At 37.3% G+C, this 18,099-nt stretch overlaps 2 protein-coding genes across 6 annotated transcripts in view; one reads left to right on the top strand and one right to left on the bottom strand.

The window, feature by feature from the left end:
• Coq9 (ubiquinone biosynthesis protein COQ9, mitochondrial) overlaps positions 1 to 15,898 on the bottom strand; it is a 192,355-nt gene extending 176,457 nt beyond the window's left edge. For all 4 annotated transcript variants that reach the window (XM_090401194.1, XM_090401196.1, XM_090401195.1 and 1 more), the window contains exon 1: positions 15,691 to 15,898. In XM_090401194.1, coding sequence (XP_090257320.1) covers positions 15,691 to 15,763 — 73 coding nt within the window. In that variant the 5' untranslated portion in view covers positions 15,764 to 15,898. The remainder of the gene's footprint in view (positions 1 to 15,690) is intronic.
• A 206-nt stretch (positions 15,899 to 16,104) lies between these two features.
• LRR (capping protein regulator and myosin 1 linker 1 leucine rich repeat protein) overlaps positions 16,105 to 18,099 on the top strand; it is a 917,109-nt gene continuing 915,114 nt past the window's right edge. For both annotated transcript variants that reach the window (XM_090401192.1, XM_090401191.1), the window contains exon 1: positions 16,105 to 16,220. In XM_090401192.1, coding sequence (XP_090257318.1) covers positions 16,184 to 16,220 — 37 coding nt within the window. In that variant the 5' untranslated portion in view covers positions 16,105 to 16,183. The remainder of the gene's footprint in view (positions 16,221 to 18,099) is intronic.

Genomic DNA, 18,099 nt, shown 5'->3' with positions numbered 1-18,099 from the left:
AAGCAGGAGTTAAATGGATGAATACCATCAATAAGCTGGAGCTAGGGAAAAAAAATCGTGAAGGGAATTCAAGGAGAAAGGTGACCAGCTGACACATCAGCAGTATAAAGAACAAAGCAAAACAGTAACAAGTATAGTAAGAAAGGCAAAAGCAGAGTATGAAAGGAAATTAGCACTACAGGCCAAATATAATCTCAAAGAGTTCTTTTGGTATACATCATGAAAATTATAGAAACAACTACCACGTTAGAGTAAAACTTTAATTTAATATAAACCAAAATAAACACTCAATGTTTTGACCTTCACATTAAGATCATCATCTGGAGTATACAAGCTGCACTACAATCTACATGGTATGCTAAAGTTACTGATCAACTGTTAAAACTATTGGCCTGACCTCTGGTGAAAAAAAAAAAACACCATTACAAGATCAAAGCTAGAGTCCTGTTATTATTATCTATTAGGTTACAAAATAAATACATAGAAATTACAACAAACTAGTATGGATGGTGGCCAATAAAAGCCAAAAAATTTTTTAGACTCCTAAAGTCAGGGTTTGCTGGAAAACTACATGGGCTGAATGTGTGCCATCCAAATTCTTGGAATTTTTATGACACCATTATTGTTCAGATTAGGGTAGTTAATCAAAATTTCACAGGCTTCTATAAATTTCCGTTTGTACCAGGTTTTTGTATGATGATGTAAAGAACAAGCACTTTTCCAATCAATTTGGTGTAGGGTGTTAAGAACATTATCAGAGAGGTCTGCTTCTCCAAAATTGTTAATTTTAAATGCCAAGATGGCAGGAAAGAGATCCACAGGAAAACCAAGGTCTAGGTGGATTGATCCGGACAGAAGTGCCTTAGAAGCATGAAATGTTAGATATGACAATATTGGATATTTCACAAGTAATAGACTGATTTGGAGGAAAATTATTGATAGGAGATTAATAATAATGTAAACTTAATCACGTAGTGCTGTCACAGTAACCTGAACACTCCTTAGCAGTACATATCAGATAGAGGATATATATACATATAATGGAGAGGAAACAATATAATTCACCATGTCAAAAACTTACTAAATCTATGTCTATAAGAGGGAAAGATACCAGAAAACTGGAAAAATGCTACTCTGATACTTTATTTAAAAAAGGGGACAAAGAAGAAGTAAAGCACTATAGACCAATTAGTATTCTCTCTAATCTGTACAAAATTCTCACAAAAGTAATAATAAACAAGTTAAGCCCTCTTCTAGACTCAAATCAACCAGTAGAACAAGCAGGATTTCGTAAAGGCTTTAATGCAATTGATTCATGCAGTAAAACAAATAATAGAAAAAGCAGAAGAAAATCCATTGCCTCTCTCTGTTTAGCCTTTATTGATTATGAAAAAGCATTTGATTCCATCAAAACTAATGCAATAATCAAAGCACTCCAGAATCAGGGAGTTTCTGGAGAATATATGAACCTCCTCCAGGAAATACACCACACTGCAACAGCAACAATCCAACTTCACATGAGTAGCAATAAAATATCAATTGAAAAAAGTTTCTGACAAGGAGACTCTCTATCACCCAAAATACAACAGTCCTTCAAGAATATTTAATAATATAAACTGGACAAACCTTGGTATAAAAATTGATAACAGAAATTTAACACAACTAAGATATGAAAATGATATCATAATTTTTGCAAACACTCCAGAAGACCTTAATATAATGATAGAAGCCCTATATCATGAAAGCCAAAAAGTCAGTCTAAAAATAAACAGAGAAAAAAACTAAAATCATATTTAAACATTTTGTAACACCAAAAAACATAATAATAGAAAACAATTTCTTGGAAAGAGTCTCTTCATATACATACTTAGGTCATCTCATTGATCTAAACTATGGACTCGAAAAGGAAACAAATAGGAGAGTTCAACTTGCCTGGAGTGCATTCAGAAAATTGAAAAGCATTTTTCAAAACAATGATGTCCCACTCTGTTTAAAAAGGAAGACATTTAATCAGTGCATACTTCCAGTCATCTCATATTATTATGGGCAACTCCAAGGAGTCGACAGACTCATCGAGGGAGGCCCTGACATCATGTCAAGAACAACTATTCTTCTTTCACACAGTATCTATCATACCTCACTTTAAACTCATTCATGGTCATAGCATCCACAACAGACTCTGGCAACTTATTCCACTCATTTACCACTCTCCAAGTAAAGAACCTAGCTCTAACAATCCTGTTAACCACATTTTTGCCCAGCTTCCATGTATGGTCCCTAGTCCTCCTACCACCAGTCCTATTCTCAAAAATATCTTCTGGATTAATCTTATAGAAACCCTTCAGTAATTTGAATGTCTCAATCATACACCCCTTTTCCGCCTATCAACCAATATTTGCAATCCACAAATCTTCAATCTGTTCTCATAAGGTTCATTCCACAGACCTGCCACCATCTTGGTCACTTGTCTCTGGATCCTCTCCACCTCCTCCCCATCAAGAAGAAAACCTGGCGCCCATATCTGGGCACAGTAGTCCAGATGGGGTCTTATCAGGGCTCGATATAGAGGAACAATAACTTGTTTGTCTCTGCTCATTAAAGTATTTTTCAGTAACCAAGTGATTTGATGAGCTGTTTTAGCCACTGTTGCAATGTGCCCCTAAACTTCAACTCCCTATTCACCAACACTCCCAAATCCCTGGCCTCATCAATTTAGTGGAGTACGGTTCCACCAACGTGATATACTGCTGCTAATCTTTTCACTCCAAAATGCAAAACCTTACACTTTGCCACATTAAATTGACATCCATTTTCCTTAGCCCAGTCCTCCAAACTATCCAAATCATCATGCAAAATTTTGACATCCTGTGCACTCCAATTGCTCTACCCAACTTTGCATCATTCACAAACAAGTGAACACTTCCTCTCAGATCCTTTCCTATATCGTTAATGAACAAATTAAAAAGTAGTGGTCCAAGAACAGAACCCTGCGGCACACCACTAGTCACAAGCCGTCTTTTGGACTCCACTCCTGAATAAACCACTCTCTGGTATCTCTCCATCAACCACCCTCCTATCCATCTCACCAATCCTATATCCATCCCCCATCTGCTCCAGTTTACTGATTAGAGTTCCATGTGGTATCCTATCAAAGGCCTTGGCAAGGTCCAGTAGAATCACTGAAAACCCATTACCCTTATCCAGTTCAGTCGTTACTGTGTTATAAAATGTGAGCAAATTACTGAGGCATGATCTACCCTTCACGAAACCATGTTGTCCCCCCCCCCCATACAGTATCCCATTTTCATCTATCCAATCCTGTATTCTTCTCTTGACTAGTTTCTCCAAGACCTTGATAACGATTCCTGATATGCTAATCAGGTGATAATTTACAACAGCAGTCCTGGAACCTCCTTTATGCAGTGGAACTATTTTCCCCTTTTTCCACCCCATCGGGACTAACCCAGACCCGAGACTCAGATTAAACAGAATGGTCAAAGGTACTGACAATTCTTTAGCTGCTTCACGAACGACACGATCTGGTATACCATCCAATCCCACAGATGAGGTTTTGAGTTGACATTGAGGTTTTGTAATAGACTACTCACCTCCACCTCATTCACCACAATTCCCGTATAAACTTTTGGTTCATTCATTTCTGCAATGTCACCATCTGGATGATATACTCTTGTAAAGTGCTCGCTCAGTAATTCAATTATATCAACTGATTCAGTTACCTCCCTACCATCGGCATTATTTAAAATCATTCTGCCATATACATTTTTTCTTCTACTTGCAACATATCAAAAAAACTGTTTAGGATTCTCTTTAGCCTGCATTGCCAATGTTCTTCGTAATCTTTTTTGCTTTTCTTACCACACTCGTTACCCTTCTGGCCTGGGCTTTATACTGTTCATGTGTCTGCTGGTCACCTTTCTCATTAAATTCCCTCCATAGTTGTTTCTTTTTTTGCAGTTCAAGCTTAATGGTGTTATTCATCCATTTAACTCCTACTTGATTTTTTATTCGGGTTCTAGGTATACAGTCAGCCACTGCTTCATGCAAACACTTCTTAACCGCCTCCCATTCACTGTCAACTAGCCCTTGCAGTTTTGCATGCCATGGCACTGTACCAATCAATCTCCTAAGCTTGTCATACTTACCAGCCCGATAATTCCACATGTACCCTGTCTTAAATGTAGATTCCACACCTTTAGCCACCTTCCAAGTCAAGACCCTATGATCGCTCTCACCAATTGGTGGCAATGTGGTCATATTCGTTACAGCCAAATTCTCAGATGCAATTACTAGGTCAAGCACTCTCTGACCCCTAGTATTTTCCATTACATGCTGTTGCAGATAGTTATCCCTTAATAACCACATAAAATCCAATTCCTTCCTCCCATGTGTCCTCTCCTCCTTCCAATCAATGTTACCATAGTTGAAATCTCCCATAATAATTACTCTCCTTCCACTCATTTCTTCTATTTGCTTATGCATACTATATCCACCATTTATTCCATCACCTGGTCTATAGTAGCACCCAACTGTATATTTTGTTCTGCTAGTTTCAATCTCACACCAAATAGCCTCAAATGTGCTCTTTTCTCTATCCTGTGGTTCCACTTCTATTCTCCTTGACTGTAGCTCATCTGCTATCGTCAATAACACCCTCCCACCATTTTATTCTCCCTGTCTCTCCTGAACACACCATACTCCTCACATTCAATCCCACTAGCTGTGTCATCTTCTGTCAGCCATGTTTCACTAATGCCAATAACCTGTGGTCTGGAAGTGCCAACCAAGGCTAAAAATTCTTCCTTCTTGTTCCTAATACTTCTGGCATTTGTATACATGAACTGAAGAAACTGATTTGTCCCATCCCTATTTTGATGCCTTATACTAACTATTCCATTCTGATTTGTGGTCTTTCCTACTTTCTTGAGCATATTCACACACTCAACTGTCTCCCTAAAATCTGCATATCTACCCACCCCCCTTATTAACTCTAGTTTCCCTGGTTCTGTACATTCACTTCCACTACATTCGACAACACCTTTTCAAGTCTCCGCACACCAAATCCATTCAAATGTAATCCATCCATTTTATATAAAACCTTTTGCCCACCGAACTCATTCCACACCACTCATCAAACATAATTCACGCATAAAGTCATTAGCAATTATGGCCATTCTTCTATACTCTTCACTGTCATGCCGTGGCAACAGACTCACCATCCTAACTCTCTTACTCTTTTCTTTTGCTACCTGAAGCAATTTCCTGGCATCCTCACTCGTAGCCTTTTTGTTTCCTTTCAAATCATTTGTACCTGCTACCACTATCAGTTCCTTCACCCACTGTTTTTGCATTCTAACTGACTCGCTTACATTCTTTACAGTCGCACCGGGTTGGTACGATTTTGTTAAACTCTCAACTAACTCACCTCTTACTAGGGAATCTCCATACAACACACACTCTTTCATTTTAAAAGTATGATAGGCAAAAGTCTATCATACTTTTGCCGATTATTAGTTGATACGCTTGTTAAAGATTTTTGCCAACGTTCCAGTTGCTGGTTTACTCCATGTATCGCTCCGTGTAATAGAGCTAATTCACTCATTGCGTCAGTGTCATCATTTTTATTTTCCGATGATTCATTCAATCGTTCTGTATGCTTAACTTCATTCTCTCTTACAACACCACTCTCACAGCTATCAGGTACTACCTCGCAAATATCCTTATTCATACCTCGAATAATGCTATTATCTAGATTCTCACTTTCGACAATGTTATCACTCACACGATCTGAAACACTCTTTAAATCCTCACATTCTTTACACTTTTTGCACACATTCACTCCACAATCGTTGTTTAACCAGACTCCAACCGCTCTCCTCGATGCATACATTTCGCAAACGGTACACTGAATCAAGTCTTTTATGTTAAGATATAGTTGTGAAACTTGGTCGCTAACAAAAGCACTGGCAAATAAACTAACAACAACTCAAAAAAAAAATAGAGAGGTTGATGCTAGGCATCACATTAAAAGATAAGAAGCGAAACACCTGGATAAGAAACAAACTCACATCACTGATATCATTCTTCACCAGAAGCGACTAAAATGGAAATGGGCCTGATATCTATCTAGAGGAGAAGATGAGCGATGGACCACCATACGAACTGGATTCCAAAAGAAGGGAAACGAGGCTGAGGATGTCCTAAAAGAAGGTGGAGTGATGAATTATCAAATTTTGTTGGGGAAAATTGGTCAACCATTGCCAAGAACAGAAAAAGGTGGAAAGAACTGGAGGAGGAGGCCTTCATCCAGCAGTGGATAAAAAATGGCTGAAAAGAAGAAGAATATATATACACACACACAGACAGACAGATTTTTTTATTTTTATTGCACAAAAACATCAAGGGTGATAATGCATTGGGACACAGGTTAAAGCAGTACACATGGTAAATGGCTAGTAGGACAATCACAGACATCCATGCTCTGGCAGGATTCGAACCAGCAGCCTCTTGGCTGGAGAACAGATAAGCTAACCACTCAGTCAACCAGGCAGCAATATGACTGGAGGTGGTTTATTGCTGATGATATAACAGCAATATCCAACAAAATTAAAAGTTATACGATATTAGGTCTTCATTTCAGGCTATCTGGTGTGAGACAGAGGTCAATAGAGCAAAGTATATTGTTAGTTGCTGCTATAGAACTGGAAGGTGCACAGGAAGATGTGGATGTGTATCGGTAGATTAGCACAATAAGTGAAGGCTGAGCAATTATTATGGGAGATTTCAACTATGGGGACATAGACTGGAAAGAGGAAAGATGGTGGCATGGCAGGGTGGAAATGGAATTTATATAGTTTCTAAGGGATAATTACCTGACACGTTATAGAGATGGCGAGGGGGTTTGAGAGTGCTGAATATGGTAACAGCATCAGAAGCTATATCCATAACCAAGGAAGACACTCTGTCTCCAATTGGGGAGAGTGACCATGGAGTCTTGTTCTGGGAAGTTGCTATACATGTGGAATTCTCTTTCAAGGAAGGATTTATGTTGAACTATTAAGCCAGTAATTATGACAGACTTAGGAGACATCTTGTAGTGACATGGCTTGAGAAGCTACAACGAACAAACATTAGAAGTGCATGGGAAGTGGTCAGGGATTGTTTAAGAGAAGCAGAATCAGACTGCTAATTCTTGTAGAAAGGCTTATACGTTGGTAACACATGACTATTAAATTATTTAAGGAATTTGCAACGTATACTGGAATATTAATTAAAAGAAACTTTAATGAATACTTCCTATAATTTGGTAATGTCACATTGCCATCTTCATGGGAACATACAAATATGACACGTGCACGCAGGAACTACAAAAAGCAAATGAGGCAGAAGATAAGAAACTACTCTTGTTCCTAAAGTCCTAACTACATCCAGTTTCACCAGTACAGCCACTCTGGGCTTACAGACCATGCTCTGGATACCTGCCACAGAATACGGTGGAAGAAAGCCAAAGTAATACACCACAGCAAGTTCAAGTACAAAAGACTATTCATAGAATCAGCCTCAGCACTAAAAAATGTTCCAAACCTCAACAAATTTGGGTGCATGAGACTGCCTCAAATTTGGGAGACTTACATCATGAGAACATCAGCCCAATGGCCAAGACAACCTAATATAGCCCACTAAGGGCACCATCAGGCCTTTAGGAACAAGAGTAGTTCCTTATCTTCTGCCTCATTTGCTTTTTTGTAGTTCCTGCGTGCACGTGTCATATTTGCATGTTCCCATGAAGACGGCAATGTGACATTGCAGAAATATAGGAAGTATTCATTCAAGTTTCTTTTAATTAATATTCCAGTATACGTTGCAAATTCCTAAAATAATTTAATAGTCATGTATCAGACTGCATACCCACAGTCAGGAGGATAAATCAAGTAGAGATTAAGTGGATCAGCAGAAATATAAAGCAAGAAAGAACTACAAGAAAACACTGCAGAGGGAAAATAAAGAAAACATGAAAAATGTGATCTGCATACTCATGAGCAGTACAAAGTGCAAGCAAGAAAGGTGCCCAGAATGGTAAAACAGGCCAAGGTAAATCCAAAAGTTTTTTTCATTTATGTAACAAGTAAGAGGAAAAATTACTATGGAAGGTTGACTTTAATCAGTGCTGACAGTAGGAAGTGACAAGTGGCAAAAATGTAAATAGTTGAGATGCTGAGTATATCATCCACATGGAGATTTTGCAGTTGCTGATGTGAAGAGATGCATGTCAAAACTGAGGTAGATAAACTCAGCCTATTGAAAAAACATCAATGTGAATACAGCAGTGGTACTGAATGGCATGACAGCCCATGTACTATATGAATGTGCAAAAGAATTGATATTGCTTCTGATGAAATTGGTTAATCTAAGTCAGTTCTGGCAAGGTTCCAAGAGAGAGTAGAAAGAGGGTAAGATAGCTCCATTACATAAAGATAGCTCCAAGACAGACATAGCAAATTAAAGATTTGGGTTTAAAAAAGTAACAATTACATGGATGGTACTGGATTGCAAGAAATTGATGATTTGGAGATAATGCTGGACAGAGAGTTGAAGTTCAGCAACTGCGAAATCTCGAAAGATTACTTGGATGTTGAAAAACATGCAAATAAGCAAAGATAGATTATCTCCATTTATAAGATTATGATTCAGTTGCATCTTGACTATTGTGCACAGATTTAGTCACCTGGGCTTCTTGGGGATTAAGAGGTAGTAGAGAGGATTCAGAGATGAGTGACAAAGCTGGTACAGGACTGTGGAATGCTCCCTATGAAGATAGGTTGAAGGTGCATGTGTAGGTTACAAAGTTTAATTGATAGGCAGAAAAGGGGGAACATTATATAAACTTATAACTTATTAAACGAGTTCTATAACATTGACAGAAAGGAAATTTGTCAATACATGACAGAGAGAACCAGAGGTCAACCTTGGAAGTTCTGTAAGAGAGTGTTAGTAAGTGTGTGTACTAGATTTTTTTACTTAGAAAGTGGTGAGTGAATAGAATAGGTTGCCAGAATTAGTTGCGTGTCCTGACAACGAATGAGTTAAAGAAGAGGTATGATAGGTTTTGGGTGTATATACGTTAGTGCGGGTCTATCACGATGAATTTCCAGACTCTATGGTAGACACTGTATAATAATAATAATAATAATAAATATATATATCAGCGTTTTTGCACCTGCAGACCGGGGGAAATAGGAGAAATATTTTGCAGACCAGCTGATGGCTAAGACAGAAATATAAACCAATGTAGATAGTATTTTATTTATTAAATCCAATGTTATAAAATTACAATTTTTATCGAGTGTGACATCTGCTGCTGCTTAGGAGTTAGAAAATTTGATATATGTAGCTGGAGTGTTGTTTCTGAGAGACGAAGAAATTTTTGGCAGACTGCCAGGAAATTTTTGGCAGACAACCAGGACTACAGGTTGAAGAGCAAGAATATATATATAACAAGCAGAAATGCAATTCTCAGACTATATACAAAATAATCAGAGCATCGTGCTTAGACATGCTTCAGGTGAAGTACACCAGGCACCTAATTCATATAATATCGCATAACATGGAGATTAACAGATATGTATTCAAAAATGCACGGTGCATCATGTGTGCACACAACTAATTCTGGCAACCTATTCTATTCACTCACCACTTTCTAAGTAAAAAATCTAGTACATACACTTACTAACCACACTCTTACAGAACTTCCAAGGATAACTTTGAGTTCTCTCTCTCTCTCTCTGTCATGTATTGACAAATACATGTGTGCCTATTAAATTAAATAATGAGAAACTTTTTATGAAAGTAATGTAAACAGAAGTGGGCTAAATAGTACATCAGCTTAACTGCTAAAGTGTACTCTTTCTAGCGAGTACATATACACTGCTATAGCTTTATTAGTTTGTGCATAGATGCTGTTTGAGTGAGGTGTTAATGCCTTGTGTGAAAAATTGAAAATGGAACAAGCAGAGATAATATTTTTATTTCGCACTGGACAAATCTACTTCAAAAAAATTTAATGATATTAAAATCATCATCATCATTCTTTCAGGAATTTAGGCCTAGAGGCCTGTTCCAGTCTCTCTCCATCTTTTCCTTGGTCATCACTGACTTCTATATCCTCCAATGATATTAAAACAATGTTCATAAAGGACACGGGGTGCTCAAGGGTCAAAGCTGTATAACTGAGAGGAGACCGCGACACAGCCTTTAAAGGAATGCGGAGAACCGACCAGAGCTTCTGATCTAATGTCCAATCCTCACCTTCTCGTTGTGCACCCTGTTAGGTATCTACCTGGATACTAAACGAATAAGGATGGGCTGGCAATTTGGGATTTAGCAGACCATATTGTATTCTTATTGGCTTAAACCACAATATTAAATGATAATACAACATGATAGAATTTCATGCCGGCAGGGGTGTTGGCAGGTTAAACAAGGCTCCCATTGCTTTTGCCAGGGAACCAGGGCGAACAGTGAAAAATCAGCTACTGGAACAAATCCTAAAACACACCCTAACTCAATATCACCAGAATTGAAGATCGGTACTATCAACATAAGAAGCTTGAATGGCAAAGAAATGGAGCTAGCTGAAGAATTAGATAAGTACCAGATCGACATAATAGGGGTGACTGAAACAAAAAAGACAAAAACTGGTGAGCTCTTTCTGAGCAATAACTACAAAATGTTATATTCAGGCAATGACAATCAAGGAAAAAGAAGGAGTAGCCATAGTATTCAACACTACAACACTAAATACGAGGCTAATCTTGTTGAATGGGCAGACAATTTCAAGTAGAGGGATGTGGGCAAATATCAGAATGGGGAACTGGACAATGAGACTTATTTGTGTCTATGGTCCCACAGTAAGTTCTCCTAAGGTAGAAGTGGAGGAATTTTTTGAGGCTTTAGAAAAAGCAACTGACACAATGAAAAAATGGTCCTTGTTGGGGATCTAAATAGCAGAGTAGGAAATGATTGTCAGACATACAAAAATATTTTGGGAAAATTTGGAGAAAAGAGCAAAGCTAATAATAATGGCAAATACTTGATGGATTTCTGCTCAGGACATGGACTGGTTATTACTAACACCATGTTCCAACATAAAAATATGCAGGAATAAGATAAGTCTCATTAACTATGTTATTGTTGATAGTGACGTTTACTCTCTGGTGCAGGATACTAGCGTGTACAGAGGATTTGAAATTGGAAGTAATCACCATTAAGTCTTAAGCAGGATAAAACTGAATTTCATATTGAAAAGAAGAATGTAAGAAAGTTTTAAAACGAATAAAAGTTGAGCAGCCCTCAGATGTGAACTGTAGACTAAAATATACAAAGATTATTGAAGAAAAAATGAAAGAGTTTGAGAACAGGAATTAAACCTTGGAGATTCAATGGCAAGCTCTGAAGAAAACATTGATTGATTCTGCCAGAGAGGCATGTGGTGAGGTTATTTGTAAGAATAGAAAAATCAGAATTCCCTGGTGGGCATAGGAAGTAAAAGAGGCAGTGAAGAAAAAGAAGAAAGCATATATAAAGACGGCCTGGTTGGCCGAGTGGTTAGCATATCCACTCTCCAGCCAAAAGGCTGCGGGTTCGAATCCCGCTTTGGGCATGGACGTTTGTGAATGTCTGTGAAATGACTAGCGGTGGTACTCAGCGATAGATGGCATTGGTGGTAGATTATGAAGGTGGGTGGAGTAGTGAGACGAAGAGTTGTAGAGTACATGCCCTCCCTCGATGAGTCTTTGGACACCCTGGAGGTGTGATGTAATAATAATAATATCAAAAGTTCCTGGCAAATAAGTCAGCTTGTGCTCTTAGAGAATACAGAGACAAATGTAAGAAAGTTAAACACTGTGTAAAACTAGCTAAACAAAAGTCATGGGAAGACTTTATTATTATTATTATTATTCAGGCCGCCATGGAGTCAAAAGACTCATCGTGGGAGGTCCTTTCTAAGAAACACAAGTGTATCAAGACTCATTGAGGGGAGGTCCCTCCTAGGAAACACAAAGTCTATCATACCACTCCTTAAATGCATTGACCGTTCTCGCTCTCACCACTCCATGGTTCAACCACCCTCCATGCAAAGAAAACACTCCTCACCCTCTTTCTCACAGTTTCCTTTCGTAACTTCCAGGGATGGCCCCTTGTCATGAACCTTGTCAGGGATGGCCCCGTGTTCAACCAAATGTCAACCCTGTAACCACCTCTCCTTCTTCTATCCACCAAACTCTGCAGTCCACACTCCCTCAGCCAATCCTCATAACTAACATTGTACAGTCTCCAGACACCAACTTTGTTATCCACCTTTTTACCCTTTCCCCTACAAATCCTGGGGACCAGATCTGAGAACAATAGTCTAAGTGTGGTCTGATCAGTCTTATACAACAGAATGATGACCATTTTATCTCTGCAATAAGTTTAGTTTAATCCTTTATCCAAGTGTGAGCAAACAAAGTTTGTGCCTGAAAGTATCTTCAGGACTGGGGTAAGGTAGTGTAACACCAGGCAACTTGTTGCAAAGGTGGAGAAAGCTCTCATCACTCCTATCTCAGTATCTCCCATAATGCAAAGCACATCTCCTTGCGGATATGTGTAATGCTATGCATTAAGGCAAGGGCCACTACCCATACCGGTTTCGACCTTTATTGAGGTCTCGTCAGTGGGAGCCAGGCCCAGTAGTGGAGATACAAAGGCAGAAGCAATGAGAGGTCATCCTAACCTATAGGAGTTGCCAAAGGGTGTGCCACCTTATTATTAAATTACTCCGGATTCAGAGAAAGATGTTGAGAGTTTATTTTTCACTTGGTTAGACTATAATAAGTTTAGTTTAATCCTTTATCCAAGTGTGAGCAAACAAAGTTTGCACCTGAAAAGTATCTTCAGGACTGGGGTAAGGTAGTGCAACACCAGGCAACTCATTGGAAAGGTGGAGAAAGCTCTCATCACTCCTATCTCAGTATCTCCCATAATGCAAAGCACATCTCCTTGCGGATAGCATTACACATATCTCTTGTCTCTCCTGCTTATTCCAGTTTAACTCCTCCCATAGAATATGCAGCGTCCCATCGATGTGTCCCAAACCTCAAGACCTTACATTTTACTGCATTAAACTGACACCCTCATTCATTTGCCCATGTAGCTAGCTTATTCAAATCCTGTTGCAGGGCTACTACATCTACACTATTACTAATAACCTTTCCCAGCTTCACATCATCCGCAAATAACCGAATATCCCCTTGCAACGTCATTGATATAAAGGTTAAAACAATATAGGTCCCAGTACCGAGCCCTGTGGAACCCCACTTGTAACCTTCTGCCTCTTAGATATTGCTCCACCATACACAACTCTCTGATACCTATCGGACAGCCAATCCTGAATCCAGTTGATCAATCTGACATCCAGACCCATGTGCTGCAACTTGAATATCAGTTTATCATGTGGCACCCTGTCAAATGCCTTTGCTAAGTCTAGGAAAATGGCTACATATGTCTTTCTCTCATCTTACCTTTGGTAAGAACATAGAAAATAAATATCAAGAAGGTGTCAAGATATTCTGGAGGTTGTTGAAGAAGCTCAGAAATGGAGGAAAGAGTGCTTTAAGAGGAATTAGAGATGATAAAGGTGATATGAAAACTGGAGAAAAAGATATCCTTGAAGTATGGAGTAATTACTTCGAAAACTTACTAAACGGAACTAGCAGTAATGACAGCACAGTGATAAAAAACACTGACCAAGCATGCAATCAATATATATCCATGCTTGAAGTAGAAAAAGCTATCAAAAAGTCTGAAATGTGGAAAGGCAGCTGGAGTAGATGATATTAGACCAGAAATGCTCAAGTATGTTGGTATAAAAGTTTTACAGTGGCTACACTGCATAGTTCAGAGGGCCTGGAGAGAAGAACGAATTCCAGATGATTGGAATAGAGCTCTCATAGTACCCATATATAAAAAGGGAAATAAAACTGATTGTGAGAATTACAGAGGTATTTCTCTACTGAGTGTTCCTGGTAAGATTTATGCAAGTATACTTGAGAAACGGTTGAAAAGGATTGTGGAAGAGAAGCATGGTGAGGAACAAGCTGGATTCAGGCCAAATAGACGCTATCAGGATCAGATATTCACTTTACGACAAATAGTTGAAAAGTCATGGGAATATAACAAAGATCTGTATTTAAGTTTTGTAGATCTGGAAAAAGCATATGACAAGGTGCCAAGAGAGAGAAGCTATTCAAAACGCAACAGTTGATGTCAGTGGATCATTATATCAAGCAATACTTAGTCTTTATTTGAGTTTGTAAATCAGCAGTTAGAATTGAAGGAAGTACAGATAGATGGTTCAATGTTAAATCTGGTGTCAGACAAGGATGTACATTATCCCCTCTCTTATTAATTATCTATATGGATTACATTATGAAGGAAAGTGGTATTAAACCTGATATCAAAATTGGAGATGTTAATGTCAGCTCCTTGCTTCATGCGGATGATGTTATACTTCTAAATAAATCTGCTACAAGTCTGCAAGATTCCCTGACTAAATTGAATAATTGTTATGATAGATATGGTTAACAAGACAAAGATAATGAAAATAGGCAGAAGCATTAAAAATATCAGCTCCATTCTCAAATCACTAATAACCCTGCCTAGCTTCACATCATCTGCCAACAACTGAATATCTCCCTGCAATCCACTGACAATGTCATTGATATAAAGATTAAACAATACAGGTCCTGAGCCCTGTGAGACCCCACTTGTAACCTTCTGCCTCCTTGATATTGCCCTGTCATACACAACTCTCTTTTCTAGCACATTCTATTAAAATACATGGTAAAATCTCATTCATCCTACTGTCTCATAGCAATCTACCATTCTTAGTATTCGAAATACATCTTCATGCATTTAAAGTTGATCCTGTCTCTCTATTTTAGCTTCTAGGAATAAAACTCAGTTTTGCAGGTTTTGATTGCAATGAAGTCATCATCATCATCAGCTCCTTTTAAAATGATATCAACCTCTCTGAGGCAAATGGGAAGGATAAACCCAAGAAAGAAAGAATTTGTATCAATAAACAATAATAACCAGAAAATATAAGATAACATGTAATGCCACAGCAATAGATTCCTTCAGTCCAAGGGACTTCACAATAGAGACTTATCCCTATAACATTAATGTGTTATATACTGAACACAATCAGTAAAAACTCCTCAAAATTACTAATTATTTTTATCATAGAAATTTTTTTTCACATTCCACATAATTTTGGAATACATAGGCATGTATGTACTGATGAATGTTCTTATAATGAAAGGCAGCAAGGAAGAACCTATTAATAACTAATTAGTTTCTGTGCATTTTTGAATCTTAAAAAATCCAGTAGGAATATATATTCCCACCAGAATCTATATGATCATTATTAATTAAATAAAAAGTTTAAACGTGAACACGCATACACCAAAACAACATCTATTATCCAGCAAGTATTACATCACTTATCTATTCAACATAGTCTAAGCTGAACGAGATTAATATAAAAATGTGACATAAAGCAGGTATTAAAACACGTGCACATCCTGTTTTCGCAAGGTAGCAGTTGCTATAGTTACTATAAATCATGCATACCTCTAACAAACAGAGTATCAAAAATGCCAGATCTCCTAGCACACTTAAACAACCGATTCACTTTGAACGCCATCACTATCCCATGCGAAAGAGCGTGGGGAGGGAGAGGGGAGGAAATTTGTCAAACTGCATAATTCCATGTTAAGAAGAAATACGTCTCCAGAATTCTTGGGAATTAACTACTTAAAAGAGATTATATATTTTGTTATTTTCCTTCTTTCCTTATTCTTAACATGTATTATTATTATTTTTTTTAAAATGAAAATCGTGACATAGTCTGCAAGATGCTTCAGAATCATGGAAAGTTCAGTACGAGAAGATGGACAGGTGTAGTGTTGGTGAATTCGTGTGATTTAGTTTTCTGGTTATGATGGATTATATAAATAACGAAATTACATGAACCGCGTAAAGGATCTGGTTTATTATAGTTTCAAATTTTTGTGTACAATAGGATGACGTTGATGTAGAGTTGAATCATTAGTTTTTACTGATTATGTCTTCAAAAAGCACCATCTCCAAAGAGCTCAACGGTAGGTGTGTTTATTTACGTTGTAACTTACAGTAACTGTAGATACTGTATTCTTCAACCTGCTATGTTACCTGTACAAGAATGCATCAAAATAAGACGGTGTTGACCATAAACATAACTCGATGTAAGCAAAGTGTGCAGTACTTCCGGGCTCGAAGATTATAGTGGTCACCCCAACATGTTTGTGATTGCATGAGATTTGAACTTTGCTGTTGATTTTGACAAATTGTATCGTTTATCAAGATAATTTGCGTAAAGTAATATCCTTAATATGGAAAATTTTAAATACGTGCTTTGGTCACTTCCAACATATATGATGTATAATATGCATTATCGCACACACATTTTCTAAGACAGATAGAGAGAGAAGATCAACGAACAGCATAGAATTTCCAACTAAACTGTATTTGTTTTAATAAACATATTCAGTATAAAATTTTAGTATTTATCAGACACAAGACAGCAAGGTTATTCAACATTCATATTAGAATATTGACAGGCTTCCAGAGCTGAATGCCTTAGATCAGGTTTTACATTAACTATTCCGCAAATGCATCAATACCGAACGTAAGGACCACCCCCTAACATAAATAATCAACAAATACTTTTGCAGAATGCCTGAAATTTGTGTTGGGTCCACCCCTACAACTGTTCCTGCAAGTTAATTCTAACATGAACTACATTTTCACTAAAAGAGTTTTCCTTAAGATCAGATTCACCCACCCACATACCTTTAGTTCAAATCTTTTTTATACCTTAGCTTGTAGTCTTAAGGAAATTATAATTCGTCTGTTTAACTACAAAATGACCTTATGCACAAAATGTTATGTTTGCTCATTCATTTTGTCAAACAAATTAAAGATGCCAAGAAATTATATTTCTGGTTCAATCCTTTTACTAGGAATATAATTCCTTGGCATCTTTAATTTATAATATTACGAAGTAAAAAAAAAAAAAAAAAAACTTTCAACATTTTGTGAAATGTTTGTGACAACCTTTGTTTTTTTTTTTTTTTTCATATGATTAGCTGATATTCATACTCATTATTAATCTGGGTATGCACTCTTCACACTTTTTCCAGTATATCAGTCTTTTTACAGTACTTTAAATGAGTCAAACCATGAAAAATGAATAATTATACCTTTTTATGTCCCCTAGAATTGCGAGAGTTACTTTGCTACTATTACTTTATCCTGAACTTTTGACAGTATATTTAGACCAGATTCAAGACTAGCCTTGAATTTTTTGCCACCTAGATGGACTGTTGTATATGTTATGAACTGTTGAATCTTCATTACCATTTTCTAAGACAAATAAAATATCCTATTTGAATTCTGAAGCAATAGTCTTGTTCATCTTTAATGAATCATCCCATTGTAGTATTGTTTGCAAATTGTGTTATTTTTAATTCTGTATCAACATCGTTGCTAAATATCAAGACAGCAATGGACATTACAATGACCTGTGTAACTCTGCTAGTAGCTTATCCCCCACTGGGCTGCTACTAGTAGAGTAGTAACAGCAGAGTAGAGGCATGTGCATTCAGTAGTGATATTTTTATTTCTCCCTTAATTATTCTTCTAATCACTGCAGCACATTTCCTCAATGCCTTTCTCCAGTTTGCATACAAGAATTATGATTATGAATTACTGTAGCAAGTCTTGCAAAAAAATCCACATATTCACATATATTGAAGTAAAAAATTTCCTTCATTTAATTTCATGTAAATAATTATAGGGGAATTAGTCTGTGAATACAGGATATAAAATATAGGCAGGAATATTAAAAGAGAAACTAAGCAGTATTATAGAGGACAAACTACTAGAAGAACAAAATGGTTTCTGAAAAGGCCGATCCTGCATAGATCCAATTTTTACTTT

Source organism: Typopeltis vanoorti, chromosome 12 (assembly GCF_054136105.1).
Source record: "Typopeltis vanoorti isolate ZY-2024b chromosome 12, IOZ_Tvanoo_1.0, whole genome shotgun sequence".
NCBI classification, from domain to species: Eukaryota; Metazoa; Arthropoda; class Arachnida; order Uropygi; family Thelyphonidae; genus Typopeltis; species Typopeltis vanoorti.
The sequence above is the reverse complement of the archived record's forward strand: the minus strand, read 5'-3'. Positions and strand labels throughout refer to the sequence as shown.